The sequence below is a fragment of the Lacerta agilis genome, chromosome 8 (assembly GCF_009819535.1).
Source record: "Lacerta agilis isolate rLacAgi1 chromosome 8, rLacAgi1.pri, whole genome shotgun sequence".
NCBI lineage: Eukaryota > Metazoa > Chordata > Lepidosauria > Squamata > Lacertidae > Lacerta > Lacerta agilis.
Genome location: NC_046319.1, coordinates 19,990,258 through 20,007,335, shown reverse-complemented (window position 1 = coordinate 20,007,335; position 17,078 = coordinate 19,990,258). Strand labels below are relative to the sequence as shown.

At 46.9% G+C, this 17,078-nt stretch overlaps 1 protein-coding gene across 4 annotated transcripts in view; it reads right to left on the bottom strand.

The window, feature by feature from the left end:
* The window catches only part of TP73 (tumor protein p73), a 100,292-nt gene that overhangs the window by 10,682 nt on the left and 72,532 nt on the right, over positions 1–17,078 (bottom strand). For all 4 annotated transcript variants that reach the window (XM_033156432.1, XM_033156429.1, XM_033156430.1 and 1 more), the window contains 3 exons: positions 3,813–3,999; positions 3,117–3,232; positions 114–223 (listed from right to left, as the gene is read on the bottom strand). In XM_033156432.1, coding sequence (XP_033012323.1) covers positions 114–223; positions 3,117–3,232; positions 3,813–3,999 — 413 coding nt within the window. The remainder of the gene's footprint in view (positions 1–113; positions 224–3,116; positions 3,233–3,812; positions 4,000–17,078) is intronic.

The window sequence follows — 17,078 nt, the reverse complement described above, 5'->3', positions numbered from 1 at the left end:
CCTTCCCAACCCAATGCAAATCAACCCCACTCATCTGACTATCCATTGGGGACTATATTGTCAGGGGAGTCGCATATCTTCTTGCAGAGCTGGTGTTCACATGGCCGACTCACTCTCTGGTCTCCAAGGTGATGATGATGAGGATGGGTCTCCTGTTCATTCCACCCACACAGCTGCTGTTGCACATGAAGTTGTAGAGGATGGTGGTGAATTCGGTACCCACCTGACGAAGGAGAAAGAGGGGAAAGAAGGTGTGGTGAGCCATGTTCGGGATGTGTATAACATTATTATTGTGGCTGGTGGTGGGTGGGGATCTGGCCCATTTGTTGGAAGAGGACAGGGGAAAGGGTGAAGAGTAGAAGGGATTGGCCGGATGGGAATGGATTTGAGAAAAAGGCATGGCTCAGCAGTACAGCATCTGCTATGCACGCAGATGGCCCCAGGTTCAATCTCAGGCATTTCCAGGTAAGGCAGTATGAAACCTTGGAGACACACTGCCAATCATTGTAGACAGTACTAATCTAAAGGAATGTCTGTGCAAGGGCAGGATCCCAAATTCAACCCATAATTTCACAAACCAAACAGCCAATTCTGATTCTTCTTTAAGTCCTAAGTCTCCCAAAATTATTTGTGTGGAGGTCCAACATGCTCGCATGGTTTAAGAATATTTTAAATGATGGCTTTCGTCTGCGTTTTTAGCAGTTCTCATTTTTATCTGTAAGCTGCCTTGAGTCCTGCCAGGGGAAAAAAGCAGGGCTAATAATAATAATAATAATAATAATAATAATAATAATAGGTTTAAAGTAACCCCATAAACAAGCCTCCTTCCTCCACCAAAAAAGAAAACAGTTTAGAGGGTGAATACTTTGTTGTTGTTGTTGTTGTTGTTGTTGTTGTTGTTGTTGTTGTATCATTAAACAAACAGGAGTCAGAATCCTTGCTGATCTACAGAAGATCATTCAGAACTCCACTAGTAAATCTTCTGCCCACCTCAATGTAGGTGACCTTTCGAAGTCTCAGACCCTTTCTTGAAGTGGAAAGCAGAGGCTCAGTGTGGTGTAGTGGTAAGAGTGGCAGATGAGGTCTCTGGAGGCCCAGGTTCGAGTCTCACTCAGCCATGAAGCTTGCTGGATTTCCCTGGGCCAGTCACTATTTCTCAGCCTGACCTACCTCGCAGGGTTGTTCTAAGTATAAGATGGGAAGGGGAGAACTACACATGCCACTTTGAGCTCTTTGGCATAGAAAGGCACGAATAAACAAAACGAAGCATTGCAAGCGGAGCGTGGAATCAAAGTTGCAGTAATGATGCCCCAAATTGAAGCATATTACATATTGGGTGCGGAATCAGAGTTGCAATAATTCTGCCCAACAGTAGGGGGAGACCCAAGCCTTCCAATAAGCAGTCTTCATTTTTCCTTCTGCTGCTTTCCCCTAAAACTCTCCTGCATTTCTCCTCCTTCGAGATGCTGCAATGTATGTGAGTTTAGAGCAGTAGAAGGTGGGCATATCCTTTAAAGAGCGAGGAGCTACAGGTGTGCTTCTTGATAGGCGAGCACACCTGGTAGGTGTTCCCATCCTGAATGTAGATGTAGCCAACATTTGGTTTTTCTTCCTGGGGTTTGCAAACACTGGCGGTACATATGCCATACCTCCCAGATCCCTAGTTCAATAAATGCAGATGGAAGGTAAGGCGAAAGTTAGGAGGTTGCTTTGCACCAAGTAAAACCAGTGGTCCAGCTAGATCAGGATTGCCTATGCTGACTGGCAGTGGCTTTCCAGGGTTTCAGACACAGGGACATTCCCAGCCCTACCTGGAGATACCTGGGACCTTCTGCATGCACAACAGATGCTCTGCAACTTAGCTGCAGCCCTTCATTATACTAAGACAGGCTATTGATCCATCTAGCTCAGTACTGTCTACACTGACTGGCAGCAGGTCTTGAGAGTTTCAGGCAGGGGACCTTTCCAGGAGATGCTGAGAATTAAACCTGGAACCTCCTGCAGACGAAGCAGCATCTCCAACACCTTAAAGTGAAAGTAAGATTCTAGTCCTCATGGTTCCAGATGAGGAGCTGTTAAAGAAGCTGCATTGTATCTAGTCAGACCATCAGTCCAACTAGCTTATCTTTCAGGAAGGGGGACATTCCCAGTCCAACCTGGCGATGCTGGGGATTGAACCTGGGACCATCTGCATGCAAAATAAATGCTCTGCCACTGAGCTACAACCTCTGTGGTGCATTAAGACCAGGCAATGCTCACACGTAGCTGCTTTTCTTTCAGAATAAATACTGGCCATCTTAAATACTGCTTCCCCCCTGCTGCCTTTTAAAGCATATTTAACATGCTTGGCCCTTAGAAGTGGATAAACCTGATTTGCACCGGTGTCCTCTTCCTTTCCTACACAGTGGGAGCCTGCAGTGCAGGAGTGGGGAACCTCAGGCCCAAGAGCTGGATGCGGCCCCCAAGGGTCTTTCTATATGGCCCTTGGGACACTTCTCAGGCCACACTTCTTCCCCTATCCTCACACAATGGCTCTCAAGGGCCCTGTTCTGCCCCCCTCCTTGACTGTGATGGTAGGAGCCAACTCCTAGCAGCCAAGGAATATTTGAGGGGCCCCCAAGTTGATGGGCATTGCCATTCAAATAGTGCACTGCACCACATCATGTGGTCTATTATGCAGGGCGGGGCTTACCTGGGCCCCTCCTATATTTTATTCAAGGTGGCTCTCCTGACTGTGATATACTGCCTCTTGTTTGCCTGGATGGAGAGATGAATGCAGGACTTGTGTGTATGTGAAACCTCTGGCTGTTACCATACAGTGGTGAGAACCGTGAATTTAAAACTTCAGTCTGCCAGCAGCTGCCTCTACATGAGAAGCATGTTTTTCCTGAAAGCTCAACCCTGTTCTCCAATCAACATTGTGGATTCCCGGGCCCCTCCCTCTGGCTCCGAGCCTCAAGAGGTCTAGCAACCTCCACCCACCACCCACAAGAGAGAGAGAGAGAGAGAGAGAGAGAGAGAGAGAGAGAGAGAGAGAGAGAGAGAGAGATTATGCCTATTGCTTCAAATGTTGCTGTCCACCCACCCACCCACCCCCCATTAGCAAGTCAGATTACCTGGGGAGGTTCATAGGGAACCATCACACTCTGCCTCCCAGTTACAGGGTCATCCACGTATTGAGATAGGTTGTTGCCTTCCACGCGGATTAAGTGGCTTGCGGGAGCCGAGAGACCTGTGAAGACAAAAAGCAGGCTTAACTGCAAGTATTTGCTCCTTTAGTTGTCTTTTTGGATGGAGAAGCCAGAAATGCCACTCAACGGAATGTCAACATCAACAGCAGAAATTCCTGTGAGGCCAAGACCCATCGTAATGTAAGCCAACGAGATTGTCCTTCTGACTGGCTGCTGGGGGGAAGCAATCCACCTTACCATCCTCAGCCTGCCCTGATGTGCCTGCTGTCTTGCCATGAGTAAGGGATGAACTTTGCCTCTCTGGCTCTGGTGCCACCTAGTGTTGCTCTCATTGCCTTCTGCCAAAGCAATCGCAATGGACAACCCATTATAAGGGGGCAGAGGGTCATATCCAGTGTGAGCCCTGCTCAAAGTGGACACATTGAAATGAATAGACATGAAGATTGACCAGATGACCTGTTGGGTCCCTTTCAACTCTACAGTTTTATGGTCCTATGGATAACTAAGGTCCACTGATTTCAGTGGGTCTGTTCTGAGTAAATCATAGCTGGAGACAACCCAATGCATTCCAGAACTTCTTGAGAACCAACGGCACACACTTCCTGTTGAACCTGATCTCACCGTCATTGAAGTCGCGCCCGAGCTCATGGTTTGGACACCGCTTCACCACTTCCGTCACATGCTCTGCCTTCTTGTAGACTGGCATGGCTCGGATGACAGTCCCCGGAGGAGGCGGCGTTGACACTTTGATCTGGATGGGGCACGTCTTCGCAATCTGACAGTAGAGCTTCTTGAGCAACGGGGAATACTGGAAAGAGGAACAAGGTGCAAATGTGAATGAGGGTGTGCTAGCACTTCTCATTCATTCTCCATGGATGCCACCAAGAGGGGACAACCCATCCGCCTGGAAGGTGGATTTGGAAAACCTGTTCTCCTCCTAACCAGCACCGACCTTTGCATTTGCCAAGTGGCAGAATCAATCGTGATGCCATTCTACAAACCTTTGGTGCAACCACATTTGGAATACTGATCACCTCACCTCCAAAGGGGATATTGTAGCATTAGAAAAGGTTCAGAAAACGTTTAGCCAACATTAAAACTTGTGGACATCCAATGAAGCTGAATGCTGGAAGATTCAGAACAGGTAAAAAGAAAGTACTATCGAACTTACTCCTTCAGGAGGCAGCCATGGCCACCATCTTGGATGGCTTTAAAAGAGGATTGGGCATAGAGAATAATGCTATCAATGGCTACTAGCAACAGTAGCCTTCCTCCATGGCCAGAGGCCATAATGCTTCTGAATACCAGTTGCTTAAAACCACAGGGGGGAAGAGCACTCTTGTGCCAGGGTCCTGCTTGTGGGTTTTCAACAGGCATTGGATAGCTCAGTTGGTTAGAGTGTGGTGCTGATCATGCCAAGGTGTCAGGTTTGATCCCCGTATGAGACAGCTGCATATTCCTGCCTTGCAGGGGGTTGGACTAGGTGATCCTCAGTGTCCCTTCCAACTCTACAATTCTATGATTCTATGTAAAGGTAAAGGTAAAGGGATCCCTGACCATTAGGTCCAGTCGTGTTTGACTCTGGGGTTGCGGCACTCATCTCGCTCTATAAGCCAAGGGAGCCGGCGTTTGTCCGCAGACAGCTTCCGGGTCAAACCAGAGCAGCGTGCGGAAACGCCGTTTACCTTCCCACTGGAGCAGTCCCTATATATCTACTTGCACTTTGACGTGCTTTTGAACTGCTAGGTGGGCAGGAACTGGGACCAAGCAATGGGAGCTCACCCCATCGCAGGGATTCGAACCGCCGACCTTCTGATCGGCAAGCCCTAGACTCTGTTATTTATCCCTATGATTCTATGTAGCATGTCTAAATCAGGTGTGTGCATTCAAAGAAATACAGTCATACCTCGGCTCCCGAATGCCTTGGGAGTCGAACATTCCGCTCCCAAATGATCGGAAACAGGAAGTGAGTGTTCCGGTTTTCGAACTTTCTTTCAGAAACCGAATGTCTGATGGGGCTTCCAAAGCTTCTGATTGGCTGCAGGAGCCGTGCTTTGGAAGTCAAACATTTCAGAAGTTGAACGGGTTTCCGGAATGGATTCTGTTTGATTTCTGAGGTATGACTGTATAGGAAGCTTCCAAGTCAGACCGTGGGTCTGTCTAACTTAGTACTGTCTACATGGGCCGACAGCAACTCTCCAGGTGTTTTTTTTCCCCTAACCCTACCTAGGATGGCAGTGAATGAACCGGAGACCTTTTGCATGCAAAGCAGATGAGTTTTCTACCACTGAGTGATAGCCCTTTACAAAATTCATTTCAGAGCAAATGGAAAATTTGGCTGAATGTGTACCTCTCAGTACAGTTTTCAGATATGTTCTGAAATTAATGCAGAGAGGAATGAATTATCGAGTCAGATGTGGAACTGCAGCTCATGCCTGTTTGTTCTCCTATCAGCGGCGTGAGGGAAGCACTGGTCTGTTTTGGTGCTTGTGGTTATAGAGCTGACGTCTGTAATTGTGGCTGGTTCTAGATACATCAAAGAAGCAATTCAGTTAAACACATTGTAAACTTCATACAGGGAAGTTCTGTCGGTGTCATAGTGTTATAACACGCATAAAGCGCTTTATCTTTACAAATGTAGCTGAGTCCTGTATCTAGTGGCCATCATTTATTGCCTCCCAGAATGTACTGGATGTTGCATAGTTCTTTTAGAGGGGAAATGACAACTACTAGTGGGGGCCACCGTTTTCACCTTTCAGAAATGCTGGGAAATAGGGAGGGGGGTCTGAAAGGGGGGGAGTCTCTTGGAATGGCTCAAGAATCCAGCTTTGCCGCTGGATTCCAAAATAAAACTATTTTTTTAATTTAAGAAAACTGTTTTAAAAAGAAAAAACGAGGAAATGATCAACAAAACGAATACAAAATCCAAATGAACAAACAACTCAATTAATGCCAGTATGGTGTAGTGGTTAGAGGGCTAAGCTAGTATCTGGGAGACCTGGATTCAAATCCTCCACTTGCTGAGCGACCTTGGGCTGGACACAATCTCTCAGCCTAACCCACCTCCCAGGGTTGTCATGAGGATCAAGATGGGGAGGAAGAGGAAAACACTATATGCTACCTTGAGCACCTTAGAAGAAAGTTGGGAATGTAAACCTAATACTAAGTTAAGTTAGTTAAGTTATAATGGAACAAATTAGCATCCTAAAAACAACAATGAACAAAGTGATAATGAAATAGAGGAAAAAATATTGCAGATCTCTGATACAAAGCAGTTCAGTCTACTGCTCTTTTGATCCACCCATCCAATTATATTTCCACTTGATCCCTATTGGCTAATAGGTTATGCTTGACAGGGAGAAATTGGTTGACAAGTACTCAAAGGCTGCATACACATGCCATTTTATTCTGGAATCAATGAAGACTGAGTACTTGTTTCTTTGACATTGTCCACGCACAATTTAGATTTAATACGTCTTCTTTCTTCTTTCTTTTGCCATGGATGGGCAAATGTTTCTTGAGAAATCGGTTTCATTCTGAAAACAAAAGCTCATTGCAGATTGATCTTGCATTACTCCACAGCATGTCCATTAGAAAACAGGTGTAGGCAGGGCCGGCAATGGAGGGAAGATGCACCCACACCTGTCCGATGACACTGTGCAGGTGTGGGCATATACCAAGATCACAGTCGCCACTTCCTCCTTCATTCACCTCAGGCAGGTGCAAGGTGGAAAAAGCATGGCTAAAGGGAGGGTTTTCAGATGTATGTCAAGTAACTGCGCCAACCCTTGTGGGCAGCAGGATCTAGACTCAATCTAGGTAGAAGCAGCATGCTGAAGATGAGCTTGAATGACTCAAGATTGAGGAAAAACTTCATAGTGTGTATGCAGCCCAAGTCAGCTTAAACAATTTCCATAGTTTGATGGGTAGTTAGTTAGTTTTAAATGCAAGCTACTTTGTATAATAAATTATACGTAATTCTACTTGCCGAACTCCTTTTTTTTTTTTAATAGCCAGATGCAGATGTATGATCAGGAGCGAGAAGCTGACCTGTGTCAAGTTCAGTCAATAGATACACCACCACCAAGCACAGCTCATGCTAATTATCTACCTGTCTCTCTGTCTGTCTACAGAGAAAGCTATCTGAGCAGGGTACCACCAGATGACATAAGACAAAGTGCTAATGCACGTGGTTGTATCCAGTTAAATCCTGCTCCCAGTAGACCTACTGTAATTAACGCTTTTGACTCAGGTACACACTTCTGCTAGCAATTTTCCCATATACAATGCATTTGTGTATGTCATTTCCCCCTAACATGTTCATTTTTTATGCACATTCCCCCCCCCTCATATATGTATTTTTGTTGTTGTTGCAAACATTGGCAGGAGAGCAGCCTTTCAAAATGCAAATTCTGAATGACAGCTGCATTTTGGTTCATGTAGTGGTCCAAGAAGTGCAAATTAGGTAGCTTCTTGTTTGAATGCAAACATCCCTGGCAAAGACCACAGGCCAACTTTGCCACCCATTGTGGACCAGCCTCTATTAGGCACACCCCTCTGCACCCACCAGTGGTATCCTGATTATTTGGTTGGCCTCTCTCTCTCTCTCTCTCTCTCTTTCATGGCAAGGACTGAGAATGGGAGGGGTTTCCCCAACATGCTGGAGCAAGCACCTTTGCTCAGAGATCCCAAAAATTCACACTGAGTTTGCTCCTTGCATGGATCTGCTGGGACAAGTTGGCTTGAGGTGGAAGCCGAGAATAACAAGACCTCACTGTTGAAAAATCTAGAATACCCAGCTCCAAAAAAAGAAAAAGAGCTTTGAACAGGTAAAAACAATGGCAACCTGACACTGATAATTTAGCAAGTGATTGCACAGCCCTTTGCTATTAGAGGCTCTGGGGCAAAAAAAAAAAAAAAGGTGGCAACCCTCCTTATTAATGTTTGGACATCTGATGGGATATTGTTGTAGTACTGAATCTCCCCTCTGCATTGATCTGGAAAGAGGCATGGGTCAGTTGTAGAGCACATGCTTTGCATGCAGAAGACCCCAAGTTCAGTCCCTGGCATCTTCAGGTAGGGCTTGGAAAGATCCCTGCCTGAAACCCTGGAGAGCCACTGCAAGTCAATGTTGGCAATACTGAGCTGGATGGAGCAATGGTCTGACTTGGTTGAAGGGAGATCCCCACGGTGCAGAATACTTTCTCTTCCTCCACTCCCTTCCCTTCCCTCCTCATCCCATTGTGCATCTGCATGCTTTGTCAACTTCAAGCTTCTAGTCCATAGTTTCTAAACCCTCAACACACACACACCCAACAGAGTGCATAGCGGAAGTGCAAATGCCATTTTCCTAGCGGAAAGACACCAGCTTTGAAATGCAATGCTTAAGGGGTAGTTAATTTTCTGGGCTTCACAAAGTTCAAGCCACTGTCACAGACAGACTTCAGGTTTTGGAAAAAATGTAAGCAAAAGCCAACTTATATTGACACTCCTCCTAATTTATACAGATCGCCTGATTATTTTTTTGTCACATTCCAAGCCCATCAGTCCAAAAATTGCACAAGAGCAGTAAATTATGAATAATTGCTATCATAAAAACTAATAATTCTCCCCCCACTCCTTTTGTGCCAAAGAAAAAGCATTCTGTATGGAGTTCAAGGTGGAGTCATTTGAGGACATAGGAGTGAACTCCTAGGGGCCGTGGTCCATTCTGCCCCCCAATAAAATACTTGAGAGGGCTGGGGGCCCCCAAAGTTGATGGGCATTGTCATTCAAATGGTGTGCATCTGCTGTTTCATGTGATCAGTTATATGGGGCGGGGCTTACCTGGCCCCCACAGGATTCTTTTCAAGTTGGCACCCCTGTTTGAGGGGCAGCTTCTGATGGGCTCTACATCCCTTGTATTTACTGAACATGCTGAGATAAGGTGATGGTTCTTTCAGTGTGTAAAGGAGGTGGGGGCTGTCACAGGATTATGCTGGTTATTCCTTCCCCACATTTTGGCACCTGAGGCGGACCACAAAGTGCCCACGCCCCCCCCCCCCCCCCCAGGGAAGAAGGGGGTGAATGAAGAGCTACACCAGGAACAAGGGGGGAGGTGAGGAATAAATATCTGCATCAGGGGAAAGGATGAAAAATTAAGATCTACATTGGGGGAAATGGGGCGAGGGAGAGTAAAGATCTACATCTGGATCAAGGGGAGGGGAATCAAATCAACCTTACTGGGTGGTTGAAGTGGGAACCAAAGGCTTTTGCAGTGCAGGGGGGCACTGAATCACACCAGGTGAGTGCAGCCCCCACCATTTCCTCCCCACAGGTGGGAGGAGAACGGCAGTGCCTCCTATTCACCAAGTGGCCATTGTAGAGACATTGGGGGGGGGGGTTCTGCCAAGGAAGTCACAGATCTGGTCTCCAAGGAACGTGCTGCAGCTGTCGCTTCCACAGAAGCAGTAGCAGTGGATTCCTTGGAGGCTGGATCTGCTGCCCCTATGGATCCTGCCACCTGAGGTGGTCACTTCACCTTGCCTCTTGGGTGGGCCGTCCCTGCCCCCCTACCCAACATTCATAGTGGGCATGACCCTTCCTAGCTGCTTGTTAAGTCTCCACCTGGGAGGGCTACTTGCACCCATTGATGCCTGTCAATGTGCTTCCTCTCTATGCACAAGGGACCTGAGGTTCCCTTTCCATGCTCCACCAAGCAAAACAGTAGGAATAACCAGCCACATAAATCAACCCCAAAGCACCATCAACGGCCAGTGGCCCAACCAGGTTCCCTCCAAACACGGCAACGCTTTGCACGTGCCGCTGAAAGGGGATTGTTGTTTTCGAAGAATCTCTGGAGGCCTCACAGGAGCTGTTGGGACTTGATGGGGTTATCAGAGGAGGCTTGTCTGTGTGGGGTTGTGGCAGCCTCCCCCCCCCCCCAAGGCTCTGAGCTGCTGCTGCTGCTGCTCAAGAAAAGGTTTCTTCTCCATGTCATAACATGGCATAACGAGATAATTTGTACTGAGCGGCTTAGCACAAAGCACCTCCGCTGTCCCAGAACATTTTCGTTTCCCAGACATGCTGGGGACGTGCCTGGGAATGTAGGCCATGAAAGGGATCCTTTGACAGGAGTCATCCATGTGCTTAACACCTGGCCAGGGGAGGGGGGAAATCCCCCCCCTATAATCCCCAGCCCCTCCCCAAAGGGGAACCCCGGAGGGATTATTGGACTCCTCACAAATGGACAGTGAAGCTCGCGGGGAAACCGGGGAGAGGTTGGAAGCCAAGGAATGGTCCTTTTTCACATAAATGGGCCAGCGGATACATTAAGGCAGTTTCACAGGCAGGACCAGAGTTTGAGACTTTTGTCGATGTCAGTAGGGATGGGGGAAATATACGGAAGGAGGCTTTTTGGCAAATTGGTATAATAAGGCCATGCACTGGTTAGAGTAGCAGGCTGGCGCCTGGGAGAACCAGGGTTCGAAGCCCCACTTGGCCATAAAGCTCACTGGGTAACCATGGGCCAGACACTGCCTCTCAAACCAACCTACCTCGCAGGGTTATTGTGGGGATTAAAGGAGGAGGGTCAGGAAAACCACCCACTGTGTCTTCTGCTCTGTCTGTCACTGGGATGCATCTCTTGAAAGGAATGCAGCCCTTGCATTAAAAAACAAAAAAAAACACAACCCTATAGATTGATTACGCCACCCTTTACCTGTAGATCTCAGGGCAGTTATGTATTATGTTGGGCTACATCCTGCCTTGCTAACACATTTGAGTGCAAGAGGAACCGGCTGGACAGAAGCACTTCACACTGCAACGTTTTGTGGCAGTGCTCTGTTGTCTGTTGTTAGTGTCCAAGCTGTATATCCCTTCTTCCTTATTTGCAAATTCTGGGCAGCTAACAATTGTTTAATGTACACTATGCTGCAATGATAAAATACCCATGATTTCATATTTTTTTTAAAAAAAGATTTAATTGCATCAAACTTTTTAAATGATACCATAAAACATCATAAAAATCTAGTTTCCTAAATGCTTCTCTTATCATGTTCAATCTGCAGCAGCAATTTGTGGGCCACCGTGAGAGGCAAAACATGTACAACATAATTTTGCACAAAGAAACTTTGATATTTATGTTGGCTAGCCCGGTTCAAATTAATGATTTCCTGACTTGTGGGGTATCTCCCCACCTTCTTATCTCTCCTTGCGTTCCTGTTACCTGTGGCTAGTTGGAACCCACCATGGTGGTGACAGAATAGCATTTATTTAAAAAAGAGGAAGATAATTGTTAGGATTCCATGTCTAAGGATGAAAGGAATGTAAGATCCCTACCCCCAAGTCATTGTTGGGGTGTGTATGTCTTAGTCGTGATTCACAACCAAGTGAAGTGAAGGCATAACCCCCAGAGGCAGTGCTGACTCTGGACTATTTCACATCTGAAGTGAAAAGTCAGAATAATATCTCCCTTCCCTATTTCAAACTGAGTTGTTTTTTTAAAAATTAATTTACAGAATTGGTACCCATCTCAGCAAGGACTAATGCACAATTCTTTGAGAGTGTCAACGAGTGTCAACGAGTGATAGTGGTGATCTGGTCGACACAGTGCACTTACTTGGTCTTTGAAAAAGCTTTCGACAAAGCACCTCACCATCTCAGCAAGGACTATTGCACAGAGAAGGAAACCTTGCTTTTCTGCCACATGGAGAGTCCTGCTTGTGGGCTTCCCAGAGGAATCTGGTTAGTTAGTCTGCTCCACTTAACCGTGGGGCGGGGTTGCGGTCGGCCATGTGGCCACCCACTCTCCTTCGGGGCTGGAGGACGTTGTCCCGCATTGCCCGGAGGATCCCGGCCACATCAGCAGCAGCCGGCCAATCAGCTGGCTGATGGGGGGGTGGCCGGGACCCATTTAAACAGGGGTGCAAGCCAGGGGACTTCCTATTGACTCACTTCCTCAATCTCCTGCCCTCCCTCCCTACTTTCAGGTTTCTTCACTGACCTTGGTTTGGACTTCGGTTGGTCGCCTGTCTTATGTCAGGGGCCTGGTAGGAATTTTTTTCCACTTGGGAGTTTGGCTTAGCCATTTGGTTTTCGCCTACCTCTTAGCAATCGTCACAACTTTGTAAGGTTTGCGGTTAGGCATTGGGTGACCTCATGTTGGGGGGGGGAGGGGAGGCCCGGCTATTGCCTGCCCCTCCAAGCTTAAGGGTATTCCGTTAAAGGAATCCGGGTGTGTGGATCTTGTCCGAAGCCCAGGGTGGGGTTAGGGCCATGCCACAACCCCTTCAGGAACAGAGGGGGAACTCGAGTTGGTTCGCATCAACGGGGCTCCCCTTACCGGTGGTTTACCCTTACCAGACTTCCTGTGCAGCGGGCAGGAGTCAGATATAGTCTGGTCTATCCAATGCCTAAGCCAATTACCGCTCACATTCTGTAACCAATAAAGTTGTGGCCAAAATTTGCCCAATAGCATTAACCATATACAGTGGTGCCCCGCTAGACGAATGCCTCGCTAGACGAAAAACTCACTAGACGAAGGCATTCGTCTAGTGGAAGGCTGCCCCGCAAGACGAAAAAGTCTATGGGGCTGCCTCGCAAGACGATTTCCCCCCCAATTTTTTTCGTCTAGCGAAAACCGCGGTTTACACTGCCGCTTCGCTAGACGGAAAACCCGCTAGACGAAAAAACACGCAGAACGAATTATTTTCGTCTAGCAGGGCACCACTGTATTCTGTGTCCTAGTCTTTATTCATCTTCGAGGGGTTGGCTGTGGGGTCTCGACACGCAACTGTGAGGATGCTGGACTAAACCAGCCTTTGTCCCGATCCAGCAGGGCTCTCCTTGTAGGCTTACGGGGTTCCACCAAGTGACTATGGAGATGTAAGCAAAGCAAACCTTGAGGTTTTACCTGCCTTTTCTCTCTTAGGTACCACATTCTAAATCCTGGGATATTACCTGGAAGGGCATGTTTGGGCAGGTGACGAACATTCCTTGGGAGCTTTTGATGTGAGCTGGTGTTTTTAAGGGACTTTTTGGTGGTGCGTGTTGTTTTGTTGCTTGGGTTGCATTTTGCGGGGAGATGGGAGGAATGTTTTTGACAGCAAAAAACGTGCCCTGCCATGTAAGGACTAGTCAAGCCATGCACTTTGCTTCTAGAGGGAGGAAGCAAGCAAAGAGAGAGTAGCAAGAGACCATCTCTGTAAAAACAGGAGCAGGGATACCTTTTGTGACGATCCCACATGCCAGTGGTCTGTGGTGCCAGAGGCAAAAGTGTGTAGAGCAGGGGATGGCATTGTTATCTGAAGGTTAAAAAAAACTTTTACCTCCCTTGTTCTAGAGTAATATGCACAATCAGAAAAAAACAGTTATTCCCCAGATTTTGTGCCTCTGGTTTCTCTCTCTCTGAATTTTGCGGTGCAGTTCCCAACTATAAAAAATGTTTAAAATGCATATTTAAGTAATTGCGGATTAATGCAAAAGCAGGACATACTGGGTTTCTGAGTGAACAGGAATAGACTGATCTGCCCACCCATGCTTCATCAGACATGCATAATAATTGCAGCTATTATCTTATTAAAGAAGTCTTACTTGTAACCAACTAATAGACTAGCATTGCATTTGCATACATTTGCCTGGCAATAAAAACAACTGCTCTGGAGCAAAAAATAATTCTATTTTTGTTTTAGATTACGCCACCGTCTTTGATATCACACATCATTTTAGAAGCCCATATTTAGAAGTACTTGAGTCTGGTGCCCAACTAAATCAGGGCGCCTTCTAGGTCATTCAAAACGTGTGTGCAGGTGCTATTAAAAATTACTCTGACTCAGGGGTCGTCAGCATTGGGATCTTTTGCATAGCAGCTGCTCTACCACTGAGCTACAATCCTGCATAAAACTCATTTAGGAACAAATGAAAAAAATTAACCAAATGAGGCCATTATCCACCCAAAAGCCCTGTGAGATAGATTACACTGAGAGGTAGCTATTGGACCGAGGTCATCTTGTGAATAATTGAATTGCAGAGTTGAAAGGAAGCCCCTCCAAGGGTCATCTACTCAACCCCCCCTTGCAATGCAGGAATCACACCTAAATCACAGTGAACTTTATGGCCAAGCAGGGATTTGAAGGCTGGATATAGATGTACACATGTAAGGCACCTCCTGATTCCCCAGGGAATCCCTCCTAAATCTCCCTAGGTCACACATCCTCTTCCCAGCCCATATCTGTTACTGTTCCTGCTTTGCACCCTGAATGTATTTTTGTCTGGGCCAAATGCATCCTTGGACTTTCTTCTCTGGGTGTAGGATAGAGAAAACAACCAATGGTTTGTGACATAGCTCCACCCACTTTGGCTTCTAGACCTTCCCACTCCTTGCCCCAAATGATCATACAAACTGGGAAGCATAGGAACACAGGAAGCTGCCTTATACTGAGTCAGGCCATTACTCTACCCAGCTTAGAACTGACTGTCAGCAGCTCTCCAGGATTTCAAACAGGAGTCTCTCCCAGTCCTATCTGGAGATGCCAGGGATTGAACCTGTGGCTTCCTGCTTGCAAGACAGAAGCTCCTCCACTGAGCTATGGTCCTTTCACAAACTACATGTTGGCTGTGAGGGAGAGACAACACAGACCACTGTGAGCCCCTTGGAGAGAGAAAAAGAGAGGAGCTGGAAGTAAAGCAATGCAAGCCAGTTTCAAAGTTACTGGGAGCAGATGGGGAGCTGATTCCTGCTTTTCTGGATCCTATTAACCCTCTCACAGCCTGTGCTGCTGACAATAATAAACCATCCCTAATTATGACAAGACAATATTGCAATGACCATTTTTCAGCTCAAGGGCCACCTGTTCTCCCAGGGGCCACATGCCAGGGGAAGGCAGGGCCAGGGGTAAAAGTGATCAAAGCAATAGAGGTGGATTGTACAGTGGTCTAGTTTCTGCACAGACATCCAGGAACCCCACTCTGTCCTACATCATCCTGGTAAGCAAAAGGCAATGCCAGATTTCAAGGGGACATTCCAGCCAGACCAAGACACTCAAGGAAGATGCAGAGCAGAGCTGGTGAAGGGTGTGGCTCTGGGAGATTTTTTGAGGGCCGGCTAGAGAGGGCTTGAGGGCTGCATTTGTCCCTCGAGCCTGATGTTCCCAGTCGCTACAATATTGTAAGACTGTTTTGGGTCAGCAGTTCCATTTTTGCTTTAAAACTGCTTCCCTTGCTTTGTTGCAACCTGCCCAGGGCGAGAAACCCTATAACAAAACAAGTTCCAGGCAAGGAGGGCCTTAGGCTGCGATTTATATCGTCATTTGCAAACACTAATGATGGGGCCCAATTAATGAGTGGTTAGTGGGCTGAAATCAGAGGAAGAGGATGTCCTAGGTTGCATTCTAGGCTGAGCAGAAAGTAGACTAGGTTATTCTGGTGGATCTGTGGGTGATTTGAAGCAGACCAACAAGTGTTTTTCGGCTCCCGGCTGCTAAACAAAGGATGCCACCCTGGTCTCCTTCAAGGTGGGGGGTGGGGTATATATCCAATAAATAAAGTAAACAACAAAATGACTTAACTAGAAAACTCTTAGGCTCAGACAGTGGAGGCTGGTCCATTTGCACAAAAACCTCAACTATTCTTATTTTTGTTTATTTTTTGCATTTATATCCCACCTTTTCTCTTCCTCATTTAATTCCTGAGGCAGGTTAGGCTGAGAGGCAGTGGGGGACCCAGTAAAATTCATGACTAAGTGGGGATTTGAACCCTGATCTCCCAGTTCCTAGTCCAACACTCTAACCACTGCACTGTGCTGGCTCTCCTAGCTGGTCTTTATTTCAGTTCAAGGGGCAGCATGGCCAGTCAGCTACCTCTTCCTCTTTAATCTCAGTGTTGTTCTTATGGAACTCAGCAAGGAGGAGGATTGGCGCAAAACTGTAATGGGTTGGCTCTGCCTGTCATCGGCTCTGGCGCCACCTATTGTTGGGCTCCCTGCCTCCCACCCTACCTGTCCTAGGGGGCACCAACAAACACTGGGCTCATTATGTGGCCAACAATAACAATTATGCATCTGGTTGGGAGATCTTGGGGGTTCTAGTAAAAGGGAGAGTAGAACTGACTAGCCTGAAATATGTCAAACCCCTGGTTTAGGTGTAAAAAGAAAACCACGCTCATTGTTTCAATTTCCCTCTTCCTTTATTGCAAGGAGAAAAGACTAGATCATTTCAGGACCATTACAGCTGACTGGTGTTCTTTGTTGTTTGGCCTTTTGATTTGGCAATTTGTCAAAGGAGCTGTCCCTGGTATTTGTCCTATGGAGTGAAATGAAAACAGCAGCAGCAGCAGCAGCAGCTGATACTGTGGACATTGTGGCTGAGAAGAGGGTGAAGGAGAGGCCATAAGCAGGAATCATTCTCACATCATGAAGTATTGTATCATGGCCAACAATACCAATTATGCATCTGGTTGGAAAAATCTTGGTGGTTCTAGTAAAAGGCAGAGCAGAACTGACTAGCCTGAAATATGCCAAACCCTGGACTAGTTGTAAAACGAAAACCAGGTGTAAGACACACTTTTGGGGTGACAGGGACAGGTGATGGCTTTGCTATTTTTTTATGCAAATGGATGTCCCATGCAATTAGGCACTTTTGTTCGGATTCTTCAAATATGGGGAATTTTCTTTTCTCTTTCCTTTGAATACATTATGAGTATTACACGTTCAGAATAGTCCTGTTGGCCCATCAGGTCCAGTACCCTTTTCTCACAGCGGCCAACCAGATGCCCCAATGGGAAACCCACAAGCAGGACCCTAATGGAACAGCATTCTCCCCACTTGTGAGATCCAGAAACTGGTAACCCAGCAATTACCTCTGAGACATGCAGGCAGAACAAAGCCATCACAGCCAGTAGCCACTGACAGCC